At 47.7% G+C, this 12,325-nt stretch overlaps 1 protein-coding gene across 8 annotated transcripts in view; it reads right to left on the bottom strand.

Annotated features, from left to right (window-relative positions):
• The window catches only part of CABIN1 (calcineurin binding protein 1), a 157,193-nt gene that overhangs the window by 101,197 nt on the left and 43,671 nt on the right, over positions 1-12,325 (bottom strand). For all 8 annotated transcript variants that reach the window (XR_008993846.1, XM_057492208.1, XM_057492206.1 and 5 more), the window contains 2 exons: positions 4,728-4,970; positions 3,657-3,813 (listed from right to left, as the gene is read on the bottom strand). Coding sequence is in view for 7 of the 8 variants with exons in the window: in XM_057492208.1 (XP_057348191.1) it covers positions 3,657-3,813; positions 4,728-4,970 (400 nt within the window). In the remaining variant the exon portion in view is untranslated. The remainder of the gene's footprint in view (positions 1-3,656; positions 3,814-4,727; positions 4,971-12,325) is intronic.

The raw sequence follows: 12,325 nt of genomic DNA, 5'->3' as shown, positions 1-12,325 counted from the left end.
AGTTTGTTGTGCATATTATTTGTAGTGCCTCAAGGATTATAACATTTACACTTTATTCTGCAACCACTGTTAGCACAGTTGCTTTCTCCCAATTCCACTTTAAATGGATTCCACTTCTTTAAAAGAAATTCCACTTCAAATTCTTCCCCATGCTTCTCCATTCCTGAGGAGCTGCACTCTGACCCAGGCTGGTTTCCTAACTTCATCCCCCAGCAGTGTTCCTAAGAAGCACTCATAGGAGCCGGAGCCCCTGTTTACACGTGTCTGTTACCACTATGATTACAAATAACTTGGTTAGATGTCTTGGGTTGCACTTTCTTTCCTTGAGAACTGTGCAGACTTACAGACATCACCCCAACTGCCCCAAGTGCTGCCATGGAGAAATCTTGAGTCTCATTTTTTTGTCCCATGAAGATAATTGTTTTTTCAGTTTAGAAACCTAAAAAATCTTAATTCTTCAAGTGGATACTTAACCAGGACGTATCCTGATGTTTATCTACTTTTCTTGGTATATACACTATATACTTGAAATCTGCAGGTTCAGTTTTTACTACAATTCAGAGAAATTTTCTTACATTTGATATTAGGCTGGTTATTTCTCTATTTCTTGTTGGAGTCCTTCCATCTGTTTAGCCTCACACTGGACCATCTCCATGCTCCACACCTACTGTCCTCTCTCTAATGCCTGTAGCTCTTAACTGCATCCACCATTTTAGTTTCTGTCGTACTCACTGTAGTCCTTGCTGTTTGGTTTATTTATTAGTTTATAATGGTGAGATTTGGTTTACACTATTTTATACCCTGAGTTCTACAATTTTTCTTTTCATTTCATCCTGCTTATGAGCTCACATTTTTTTAATGAATTTTTTCCTTGAGCAAACTATCTGCAGAACCCCTGCCTCTGTTCCTTGATGATTTTTTTCCTTCCACACTGACTGTCTCTTTACTTTTTGTTCCCTATGCAGGGTCCCCCTACACAGTATGTCAGCCTACTTGCCGTGTCACTTCTCTCTAACCTTTTCGTGATTTGCAAGGGCCAGTACTCTGACAACGAAGTGCTCTGGTAGATTGTGAATGAACTTCCTGAGGCACACTTCCACATACGGTAAGACCCACTGACCCTTTCCTTAAAGCCCTAATTGTAAAGCAGGTGTTGCTCTCAATCTACTTTTCTGTAAATGTTCTATGTCTGCAGAGGTGAAGAAAGGAGAACACATGGCTAAGGCTGTGCACAGTTCTTGCTGGGTAACCTAGGTCTTGTTCTCTAAGACCAGGACTTGCTGCCTGGCAAGAAGAGTGCAGCCAGCAGCCAACCCCCCCGCCCCCAGCTGCCGGTTCCTTCACAGTCCGCTGCAGCTGCATGCTCACCTCACCCGAGGTCACGTGCTTCCTGGGGGAGCTCACACCGACTGACTAGGCAACTGGGGAGTGTAAAGCCCTGCCTGCTTCAGTCCAAACAGGGCAACAGCTCTGATGGGAACTCTGGCTCCAGAGCAGCCTGACACGTTGGCCAAGGCTTTGTCAGGCCTGCACCACAGTTCAACTTGTCTCTCTGGCCCCTCTTGGCTCCCTCCTTCCTTCCCCAAGCACTGACCCTGATAAACCATCTCGGTGTCCACTTCCAGAGAGCTCAATATGTGTCAGTGTGCTACACCAGGCTCCTCACCATCCGCCAGAAGTGTTTTTTGTCCCTGGGCCCCTTTCCTCACCGGAAGGCAGCGAGACTCAGCAGCCCTTCCTACCTCTGCAAGGGACCAGGGCAATATGGGGGGCTTCCCCACCAACCCGCTCTCTATAAGTGAGAGGATGCTAGTATTTCCCCGGACTCTGTCAACTTACCATCCTCCCTGAGCATTCCTACTGGGGCTGGAGGAGGAGCCAAGAGCCATGCCATGGCTGCCAGTCCACCAAAATCTTTTATTTCTTTCCGTGGCCTACCCTTTCTTCTTTACTTGTTTGCTTACTGGCAGGTTCCTTTAAATTGTATTTTGTTTACATAATTCATTTTGGGGAAAAAGAGACTCTTAACCCAAGAGTCTTTCTGTATTTTTTCATAAGAAAAACCATAAACATTTGTAGTTGTAAACCTCAATCTTTTTTCATCACTAAGACCCTTTTAGAAAATACAAAGGTGCTATTTGTCAAGAGCTCTAAAGATATTCATCCTAAAAATTTATCCAAAAAAATCAGTTTGACAAAAGCAAAAATATATGTATGAGGTGTTCACTGAAGTATGACCTCTAAGAAACACTGCAGCCATCCTGAGGGTTCTGGGGGGCGTTCAGTAAAGCAGGGCACCTCTCATCAGCATTATAAAGACTATGGAGCTAAACAGAAACAGCTTTACAAATTAAGATATAAAAACCTTTCTCGGTCTGGCCCTTCTCATGTCCGACCAACGTGGCCCGGCCCCCCTACGTGCCACACTACTCCATCCGCCAGTGCCTTCCTTCGCCCAAGCTCTTCCATTAGGCCTCAAACCAGCCCCCACCCAGCAGCAAGAGGTGCCCCCCTCTCAGCAGGCCACATGGCTGTGGTGTTTCGGTCTGTCTCCTCCCACCACGAACCTGCCGGGCCAGAGACATCTTGCTCAACAGAGGCCTGACATGCATTGAGCAGCTGCTAAGTGTCTGGGAGGTAAACGAAGCCAGAGGGAATGACTGTAAGGAAACACACCACATGTTGACTCTGGTCTTCCCTAGGTCACTGGAACAGGGATGACTTCCTTTGCTTTCTACTTTTCTATTTTTCAAATTACTGAGGAAAAATCCCCAGTAAGTTTAATTTTAAACTAATCGAATAAATATATGAATGTGTGTTTTATAATTACAGCTTTATAAAAAGTTTATGTCATTGGCCAAGTCTAGACAGAAAATGCAGAAACACCAAAAAGGAAATCCATTTGTTAAATTACAAGCAATCTTGGCTTAAATGTTATTTAGCTGTTACTGTTACATAATTTCTTCAATTAACCACATTTCCTACCACTGCCTTGACCTGGCTCAGGTGTCAGCTCCAGGAAAAGCCCTGGGCTCGCCCCGTCTGGCCTCTCCACTCACAAGGACCACACATCACTTAGCATGCCCGTGTGCCAGGCACTGATTTTGCCTTCAGCTACTGTTCCATTTTGCCCTCAGAACAACCCTCTGAGGCAGGTACCATTATTGCCGACATGTATAAGGGGAACAGAGGCTGAGAGGTTGTATGACTTGCCCAAGGTCACACATCCACGAAGTGACAGTGGAACCCGTGCTTGCTCCACACTGCCCTCCAGCTGCCCACGTCCCCCCCCACTGGCTCACACCAAGGAGGGGCCATGGGCGGTGGGTAAATGCAAGGGCCAGGGCAAGGCTGCTGTTGCCTAGGTGGGTGGTGGGGATCAAAGGAGCTAGACCTCTGGGAGCGGTGGGCGCTCTCTGTAAGCACTCACCATGCCATCACGCTGCGTTGCCACCTATACCAGATGACATACTTCTACACACCTGCTGCCTCTAGGCCCTACTGCACAGTGAGCTCCCTGAGGGCCCCTCTGCCTCTGTCTGGGAGCCACACCCACTCACAGCACATGGATGGAGACAGAGGCAATAGGCAAGGACACGAGGTCAGGGCCCAGCCCCACCTCCACCCTCACCCCGACCCACACCCGCTTCCCACACCTTCATCTGCCGAGTTCTGGAGCTGCTGCTGGTGGCAGAGGGAGCGGAAAGTGTCCTCTTCCTGCCAGATGACCCGGTGCAGGATGATCCAAGGCAGCACGGAGGAGACGTGGGGCTCCCTGGGCTCCTCCTGCACAGCCATGCTGCAGTCGATGACCTGGGGGAGTGAGCAGCACAGTGGGTGTCACAGGAGGGCCAGCCCTGGAGAGGTTTCCAGGTGCGTGGCTGTGCTGTGCCCAGCATGCGGAGAGGGCAGGGACTAGGTGCAGAGAACGGACATGCGGACAAAGGCCCCAGAGGCAGCCAAAGAAGCAAAAGATGAGAGCGGAGAGGAAGGTCGGGTGTTGGATCAGTGTTGCCACCTTGGGCGACAGGTAACCTGGAGAGAATATGAAGGGTTGAAGCAAGTGAAGGGCACATTCACACTGCCATTTTGGAAAGGTGCCTCCATGGCATGGTGGTGGCTGGACTGGAAGGGTAGAGGGGACAAGGAGGGCTGCAGGGAGAATGCTGCCTCAGTCAAAGCAAGAGATGGTGAGGGCTTGGGCTAAGGCAGAGCAGCGGGGAGAACCAAAGGGTGGGGCGTTTAGGATATGGACTTGGTAGGAGTTGCTGATGGCCTGAGTGGGGGTTGTTAGGGGAGAGCTGAGGATGACTCAGAGGATGGTTCCCTGCCATGAAGCCCGCCTGGATGTTTTGGGGTGCCATGGCTACCTCTCAGCTCCAAGTGCCAGGCCGACATGGGGTGGTGGAGAGCCCTGGCAGGGAGACAGGAGGCCCAGGCTCGCTGCACACAGGTCAGGACTCCCTGCTCTGGTCGGCTTCCTTCCCCTCTGGGACAGGCGGTCTGGTGCCAAATGCCACACCGTCTCTAACCCTCAGACTGACCAGCCCCAGGAAGGCCTTTAGCCAGGGCACAACCTCCAATGCCTGAGGTCTAGCCCCCTCAAGCAAGAGAAGCCCACACATCCCCTTGGGGTGCCTAACGTGCCCTGAAAGCCAGGGAACTATGAAGGAGGGGATGCCAGAGAGCCGCACCTGCTGGGTGGGGCTGGGAGGAGCCGGGCTCACCTGAATGAGGTTATTGGCGAGCCGGCTGAGGCCGGGGGCAGAGGATGATTCCTTCAGGATACAGCCACCTCTGTCTGCCGAGAGCGCCTGCTCGATGCCCAGGAGCAGCTGGGTCACTGTGGCTACCCACTCCTCCTTGGCTGCCGCCTCACTCGCATTCACCATCTGCTGGACTGCCTCGTTCAGAGCCACATCGGAGCACTCAAAACACTGCTGGTGGTCCTTCAGCCGGAGCAAGGAGTCCTGACACCGGAAGGGGCGAGGAGGTGGGCGTGCTATGAGACGACTGTGACAGTACTCGTCACACCTGGTCCTCAGGACCGAGGTGCAGGTAACGGGACAAGGACCTGAGGGCCAACCCAAAAGAAAGGGGAAGCGTGGGCTCCCACAGCCTTGAGGCATCTGTGAAGGGGTGCAGTGATCTGTGTGCAATCACAGCATGGCATGCTGCCCACTGGGGGGCTTGCAGAAAGATGCTTAACCCCTGTGCCTCAGTTTCCATGTCTATAAAGCTGGGACACTGGGATGAGGCCAAAGAGCCAGCAGGCAGCCAAGGTGAGGCTGAGAGGTCCCACCACCTCTGCCGGTCTCACCCAGGCCCCGTGTCCCAGGCCACTCTGCCATGCCTTCATCCAGTGTTGTGCCTCTGCAAGGTCTCAGAAGGGGAGGGCAGGTTGCCAGGGAGGAACGTCTCTGCAGCAGCGGGCCTGAGCCAAGGCCACCACAACAGGGGCACCTGACCAGGCAGGACGGAAGTCATTGCTCTCTGAGTCCTGTCCTCCCCCGGTGCTCCGATGGAGCAAGGCACTGAGTCCCTCAGATGTACTGTGCGCATGGCACGAGCTGCTGTGCACACCACACTCAGCATGGAGCCTGGCACAAGGAGCCCTCAGTCCACCACACTGAGCTCTTACTTCCATGTTTAAAAATCCTCTTTGGGAGCCATTGCTTTTTGTGAAGCTCTTTTTCCTTTTATTCTAAAACACAACCCATTAAACACCTTGGGTCTCTTTTTCACCACCATGTCGGTGTGATGGCCATGAATTTGCAGGTCTGGCAGGCAGCCTGTTAGACCAGCAGGAAGCACCTGCTGCCTGGCACCCCACCGGGGTCTGACCTTGCACAGCTGCCACTCTCCAAAGTGACAGATCGGTGGGAAGGTGGGGGGTGGAGGCAGAAATGCCCAAAGCTGCCTTTGGGATGTGCTGCACTATCTGAACACAGATCAAAACCACCCCCAATTTAAAAGCCCTAATTGCTGGGAAAATGGGGCCTATGCTTCTTTGGAGAAAGCAAGCGGTCTTCAGCAGGAGGTCAATGAGGCATGAAGGAGCCTATGGCAGTGCAGACACAGAGCCGAAAGGCCTGAGCTGACACCTCCTGATCAGAAGCCTAACATGCAAGAGGTGGGGGCTTATTTTCTAGCAGAATAAAGACTATCAACCTTAAACTGCAGCCACAGTCGCCAAGAAAGTCAGGGGCACAGCGAGGACCTGCTGGTAGCACTCACGTGACACCATCCCCGGTGTCACAGCCAGAAAGAGCCAAAAAGCAGAAGAATAACTAACAACAAATGAGGAGACAGCTACCACGGACAGGGGGCAACGTGGGCATCTGCCCCAAACAAAACAAAACAAAGACTATCGGAAATAATGGGAATTCAGTGAAGTACCTAGATTTAAAGTAAACATGCAAAAATCAATACGGTTCCTATAAACCAGAAATGTACAGTTGGAAAACATAATGACCAATAAGAAAATCCTGCTCAAAACAGTAACCCAAAATATTAAGGACTAAAATCAACTCAACCAGAAAAAAACGATACAATCATACTGAAGAACATTAGAAGCTGCTTGCCTAAATGGCGGGAAGGCACCGTCACACTCCTGGAGGGGAGGACTCTGAAGCAGACCCCCACTCTGTTAACGCAAAATCCCCACACTTTAAATCCAAAACACAGAACATTTGTAGTGCTAGAAGAAAACAGAGGCAAATACTTTCTACTATTTGTTGACATGCTTCTTCTCTGCCTCCCTTCCAGAACATAGGCTCTGTCAGAAGGGGCCTCTCTCCTGTCCAGTGCCAGGCACTTGGATTATGTGTGTAGAATGAGTGGATGAATTTCTTTCCAGTCTTGGAAAGATTATCTAAGCATGATGAACAAAATCACAAATGTTTGAAAATGCCAAAAGATTTGATGACATAAAAATTCAAAGCTTCTGTATGTCAAAAAAAAAATAAGCCACAATGTAAAAGCAAATAACTAGGAAAGGATACTTGCAACATTTGATGAGAAAAAGATTAGTATCTTTAATATATAAAAAGCACTCTGGTAAGAAAACACATACTTTCAATAGGAAATTGAGGGGAGAAAACAGGAGTCACTCATCCACAGAAAAACCCAGAAGCTTCCAGAGGACCTGGTGGAGGCCTCACCACAGCCCATGTGCTGCTCAGTGCCCGGCCATGGCTGCTCCTGCCTCACCAGTGGGACACCCTGCACACACATGGAGGAGCTTAGAGGATTCTAGAGGGCAGGAGCAAGCTGGCATCTGAACCACTGGGGCCATCTTACAGGCACAGAGAGGGCTGGCCTCTCCCCTCTCCTCACCCAGGGGCCCCCCTGGGTAACGCCAGCTGTCCCTCCCACACACAGCCATGCTGGACACCCCGGCCCCCTGGCCTGCCATGTAACAGGTCAGATACCTCTCGTCCCTTACTCTCAGCACGGGCCTGCCTAATGCCCCCCTGCCAGGAGCTGTAACATCCTTCCCTCCTGCCCTCCCTCCCTCCTTTCCTCCCCAAAACCAACGATTTCCTTTTACTAGGGTGGAGATGTCTCTTTTTGTTCCCACAGTCACACCTCTTGAGTCTTTCCCAGTCCAAGAAAGTTAATTAAAATATGTCTCATGTAATCTCAACAAAAAGCCTGGGAGATTGGGCTCTCTTTCCAAACTGAAGGGGAAGGACCCAGTGAGATAATAAATACAGTGTAATCAGTGTGAACCATAAGGGGCAGGACACCAGAGCACCCATTGCCACTAAGCATGTCGTGGTTATCACGTTTATCAACTCCCATGCTTATCATCTGACTCCAAGCTTCCTGAGGATGGTGGCAACGCAAGCCAGCACCCATACGGCACCTGCCACATGCCAGGCATGGTGCCAACACAAACTTGTGCAATCCCCACAACAGGCCTCTGAGGTAGGAAAAATGATATCCCCATTCTAGAGATGACGAGCTAAGGCACAGAGAGGTTGAGTAACTGGCAATGCCCAGCAGATCCTGGTACCCAGTGAGCTCTCAGTGAGGGTTTCCTCCCTTGAAGAATGGAGGCATGGAGGAGCTTAGAGGGCACATGGGTTCAGAACACCATGGTAGTGTCCTTTTTCTTCAACTACATGATCATACATGGGTATTTATTTTCTCTTGGTGCTTTACATTCTACAGATATTTGATCCACTTAAAAATCTACTCAACAGGGCGGAGCCAAGATGGCGGCGTGAGTAGGACAGTGGGAATCTCCTCCCAAAAACATATATATTTTTGAAAATACAACTAATACAACTAATCCTAAAAGAGAGACCAGAAGACACAGGACAACAGCCAGGCTACATCCACACATGCGAGAACCCAGCGCCCGGTGAAAGGGGTAAGATACAAACCACAGCCCGGCGGGACCCGAGGCCCCTCACCCCAGGACCCGGCGGGAGGAGAGGAGTCGGAGCGGGAAGGGAGAGGGAGCCCAGGACTGCTAAACACCCAGCCCCAGCCATCCACACCAGAGCGCAGACACAGTGCATGCGTGGAGGGCTGGAAACTAGGGAAACAGGACAGCAAGACCTTTGAGCAGGTCCCAAAGCCGGCGCCCCTGTGACAAAGAAAAGCGAGTGCTTTTTGAAAGTCTTAAAGGGACAGGGACGCCACAGCTGGACGGAAGCTTCCCGGGTCAAAGTCCAGCAGCTGGAAATTCCAGGGAACCCCGGGCGCACTAACCCCTGGGCAACAGCTCTGAGACCCCTCACGGAGGTGAACAGCCAAATAGCCCCCAATCCATTACCCGTCCGGGGCCCCGCCATAGCAGAGCAGCAGCCTGAGGTTGGCCACGCCCACAGCAAGGGAACTTCCTCCATACCCACCCGGCAAGATACAGAGACCCACTCTACACGCAATTGCCCAACACAAGCCACTAGGGGTCGCAGTTGTCCCAGTAAAAAAAGGCCAGGAGCTAGTGGAAAGCCTTGGCCCTCCCAGCTGACACAAAGTAAATAGCTCACCATTGCACCTGTCAACATGAAAAGGCAAAAAAATTTTATCCAGACAAGACTAACCCAGACAGCTTTGACATCAGCTACATCTTCCCCTGAGAAGGAACCTGGGGAGATAGATTTAACCAGTCTTCCTGAAAAAGAATTCAAAACAAAAGTCATAACCATGCTGATGGACTTGCAGAGAAATATGCAAGAACTAAGGAGGGAGAATACAGAAATAAAACAAGCCCTGGAAGGACTTCAAAACACAATGGACAAGATACAAGAGACCATTAATGGACTAGAAAACAGAGAACAGGAACGCCGAGAAGCTGATGCAGAGAGAGATAACAGGATCTCCAGGAATGAAAGAATTTTAAGAGAACTGAGTGACCAATCGAAATGGAACAATATCCACATTATAGGGGTACCAGAAGAAGAAGAGAGAGAAAAAGGGATAGAAAGTGTCTTTGAAGAAATAATTGAAAACTTCCCCAAACTAGGGGAGGAAATGGCCTCTCAGACCACAGAGGTACACAGAACTCCCATGACAAGGGATCCAAGGAGGGCAATACCAAGACACATAATAATTAAAATGGAAAAGATCAAAGACAAGGACAAAGTATTAAAGGCAGCCAGAGAGAAAAAAAAGGTCACCTACAAAGGAAAACCCATCAGGCTATCATCAGACTTCTCAACAGAAACCTTACAGGCCAGAAGAGAATGGCATGATATACTTAATGCAATGAAACAGAAGGGCCTCGAACCAAGATTACTGTATCCAGCACGATTATCATTTAAATATGAAGGAGGGATTAAACAATTCCCAGACAAGCAAAAGTTGAGGGAATTTGCCTCCCACAAACCACCTCTACAGGGCATCTTACAGGGACTGCTCTAGATGGGAGCACTCCTGAAAAGAGCACAGAACAAAACACCCAACATACAAAGAATGGAGGAAGAGGAATAAGAAGGGAGAGAAATAAAGAATCTCCAGACAGTGTATATAACAGCTCAATAAGCGAGCTAAGTTAGGCAGTAAGATACTAAAGAGGCTAACCTTGAACATTTGGTAACCACGAATTTAAAGCCTGCAATGGCAATAAGTACATATCTTTCAATAGTCACCCTAAATGTTAATTGGCTGAATGCACCAATCAAAAGACACAGAGTAATAGAATGGATAAAAAAGCAAGACCCATCCATATGCTGCTTACAAGAGACTCACCTCAAACCCAAAGACATGCACAGACTTAAACTCAAAGGATGGAAAAAGATATTTCATGCAAACAACAGAGAGAAAAAGGCAGGTGTTGCAATACTAGTATCAGACAAAACAGACTTCAAAATAAATAAAGTAACAACAGATAAAGAAGGACATTACATAATAATAAAGGGCTCAGTCCAAGAAGAGGATATAACCATTATAAATATATATGCACCCAATACAGGAGCACCAACATATGTGAAACAAATACTAACAGAATTAAAGAAGGAAATAGAATGCAATGCATTCATTCTGGGAGACTTCAACACACCACTCACTCCAAAAGACAGATCCACCAGACAGAAAATAAGTAAGGACACAGAGGCACTGAACAACACACTAGAACAGATGGACCTAATAGACATCTACAGAACTCTACATCCAAAAGCAACAGAATACACATTCTTCTCAAGCGCACATGGAACATCCTCCAGAATTGAGCACATACTAGGCCACAAAAAGAGCCTCAGTAAATTCCAAAAGATTGAAATTCTATCAACCAACTTTTCAGACCACAAAGGCATAAAACTAGAAATAAACTGTACAAAGAAAGCAAAAAGGCTCACAAACACATGGAGGCTTAACAACATGCTCCTAAATAATCAATGGATCAATGACCAAATTAAAATGGAGACCCAGCAATATATGGAAACAAATGACAACAACAACACAAAGCCCCATCTACTGTGGGATACAGCAAAAGCAGTCTTAAGAGGAAAGTATATAGCAATCCAGGCATATTTAAAGAAGGAAGAACAATCCCAAATGAATGGTCTAATGTCACAATTATCGAAATTGGAAAAAGAAGAACAAATGAGGCCTAAGGTCAGCAGAAGGAGGGACATAATAAAGATCAGAGAAGAAATAAATAAAATTGAGAAGAATAAAACAATAGCAAAAAATCAATGAAACCAAGAGCTGGTTCTTCGAGAAAATAAAATAGATAAGCCTCTAGCCAGACTTATTAAGAGGAAAAGAGAGTCAACACAAATCAACAGAATCAGAAATGAGAAAGGAACAAACACAATGGACCCCACAGAAATACAAAGAATTATTAGAGAGTACTATGAAAACCTATATGCTAACAAGCAGGGAAACCTAGGAGAAATGGACAACTTCCTAGAAAAATACAACCTTCCAAGACTGACCAAGAAAGAAAAAGAAAATCTAAACAGACCAATTACCAGCAACGAAATCGAAGCGGTAATCAAAAAACTACCAAAGAACAAAACCCCCGGGCCAGATGGATTTACCTCGGAATTTTATCAGACATACAGAGAAGACATGATACCCATTCTCCTTAAAGTTTTCCAAAAAATAGAAGAGGAGGGGATACTCCCAAACTCATTATATGAAGCCAACATCACCCTAATACCAAAACCAGGCAAAGACCCCACCAAAAAAGAAAACTACAGACCAATATCCCTGAATGTAGATGCAAAAATACTCAACAAAATATTAGCAAACCGAATTCAAAAATACATCAAAAGGATCATACACCATGACCAAGTGGGATTCATCCCAGGGATGCAAGGATGGTACAACATTCCAACATCCATCGATGTTGGAATCCATCAACATCATCCACCACATCGACAAAAAGAAAGACAAAAACCACATGATCATCTCCATAGATGCTGAAAAAGCATTCGATAAAATTCAACATCCATTCATGATAAAAACTCTCAACAAAATGGGTATAGAGGGCAAGTACCTCAACATAATAAAGGCCATATATGATAAGCCCACAGCCAACATCATACTGAACAGCGAGAAGCTGAAAGCTTTTCCTCTGCGATCGCGAACAAGACAGGGATGCCCACTCTCCCCACTGTTATTCAACATAGTACGGGAGGTCCTAGCCAGGGCGATTAGACAAAACAAAGAAATGCAAGGAATCCAGATTGGTAAAGAAGAAGTTAAACTGTCACTATTTGCAGATGACATGATATTGTACATAAAAAACCCTAAAGACTCCACTCCGAAACTACTAGATCTAATATCGGAATTCAGCAAAGTTGCAGGATACAAGATTAACACACAAAAAAATCTGTGGCTTTCCTATACACTAACAATAAAC

The sequence above is a fragment of the Manis pentadactyla genome, chromosome 14, assembly GCF_030020395.1.
Source record: "Manis pentadactyla isolate mManPen7 chromosome 14, mManPen7.hap1, whole genome shotgun sequence".
NCBI lineage: Eukaryota > Metazoa > Chordata > Mammalia > Pholidota > Manidae > Manis > Manis pentadactyla.
This window is presented reverse-complemented; position numbering and strand designations above follow the sequence as displayed.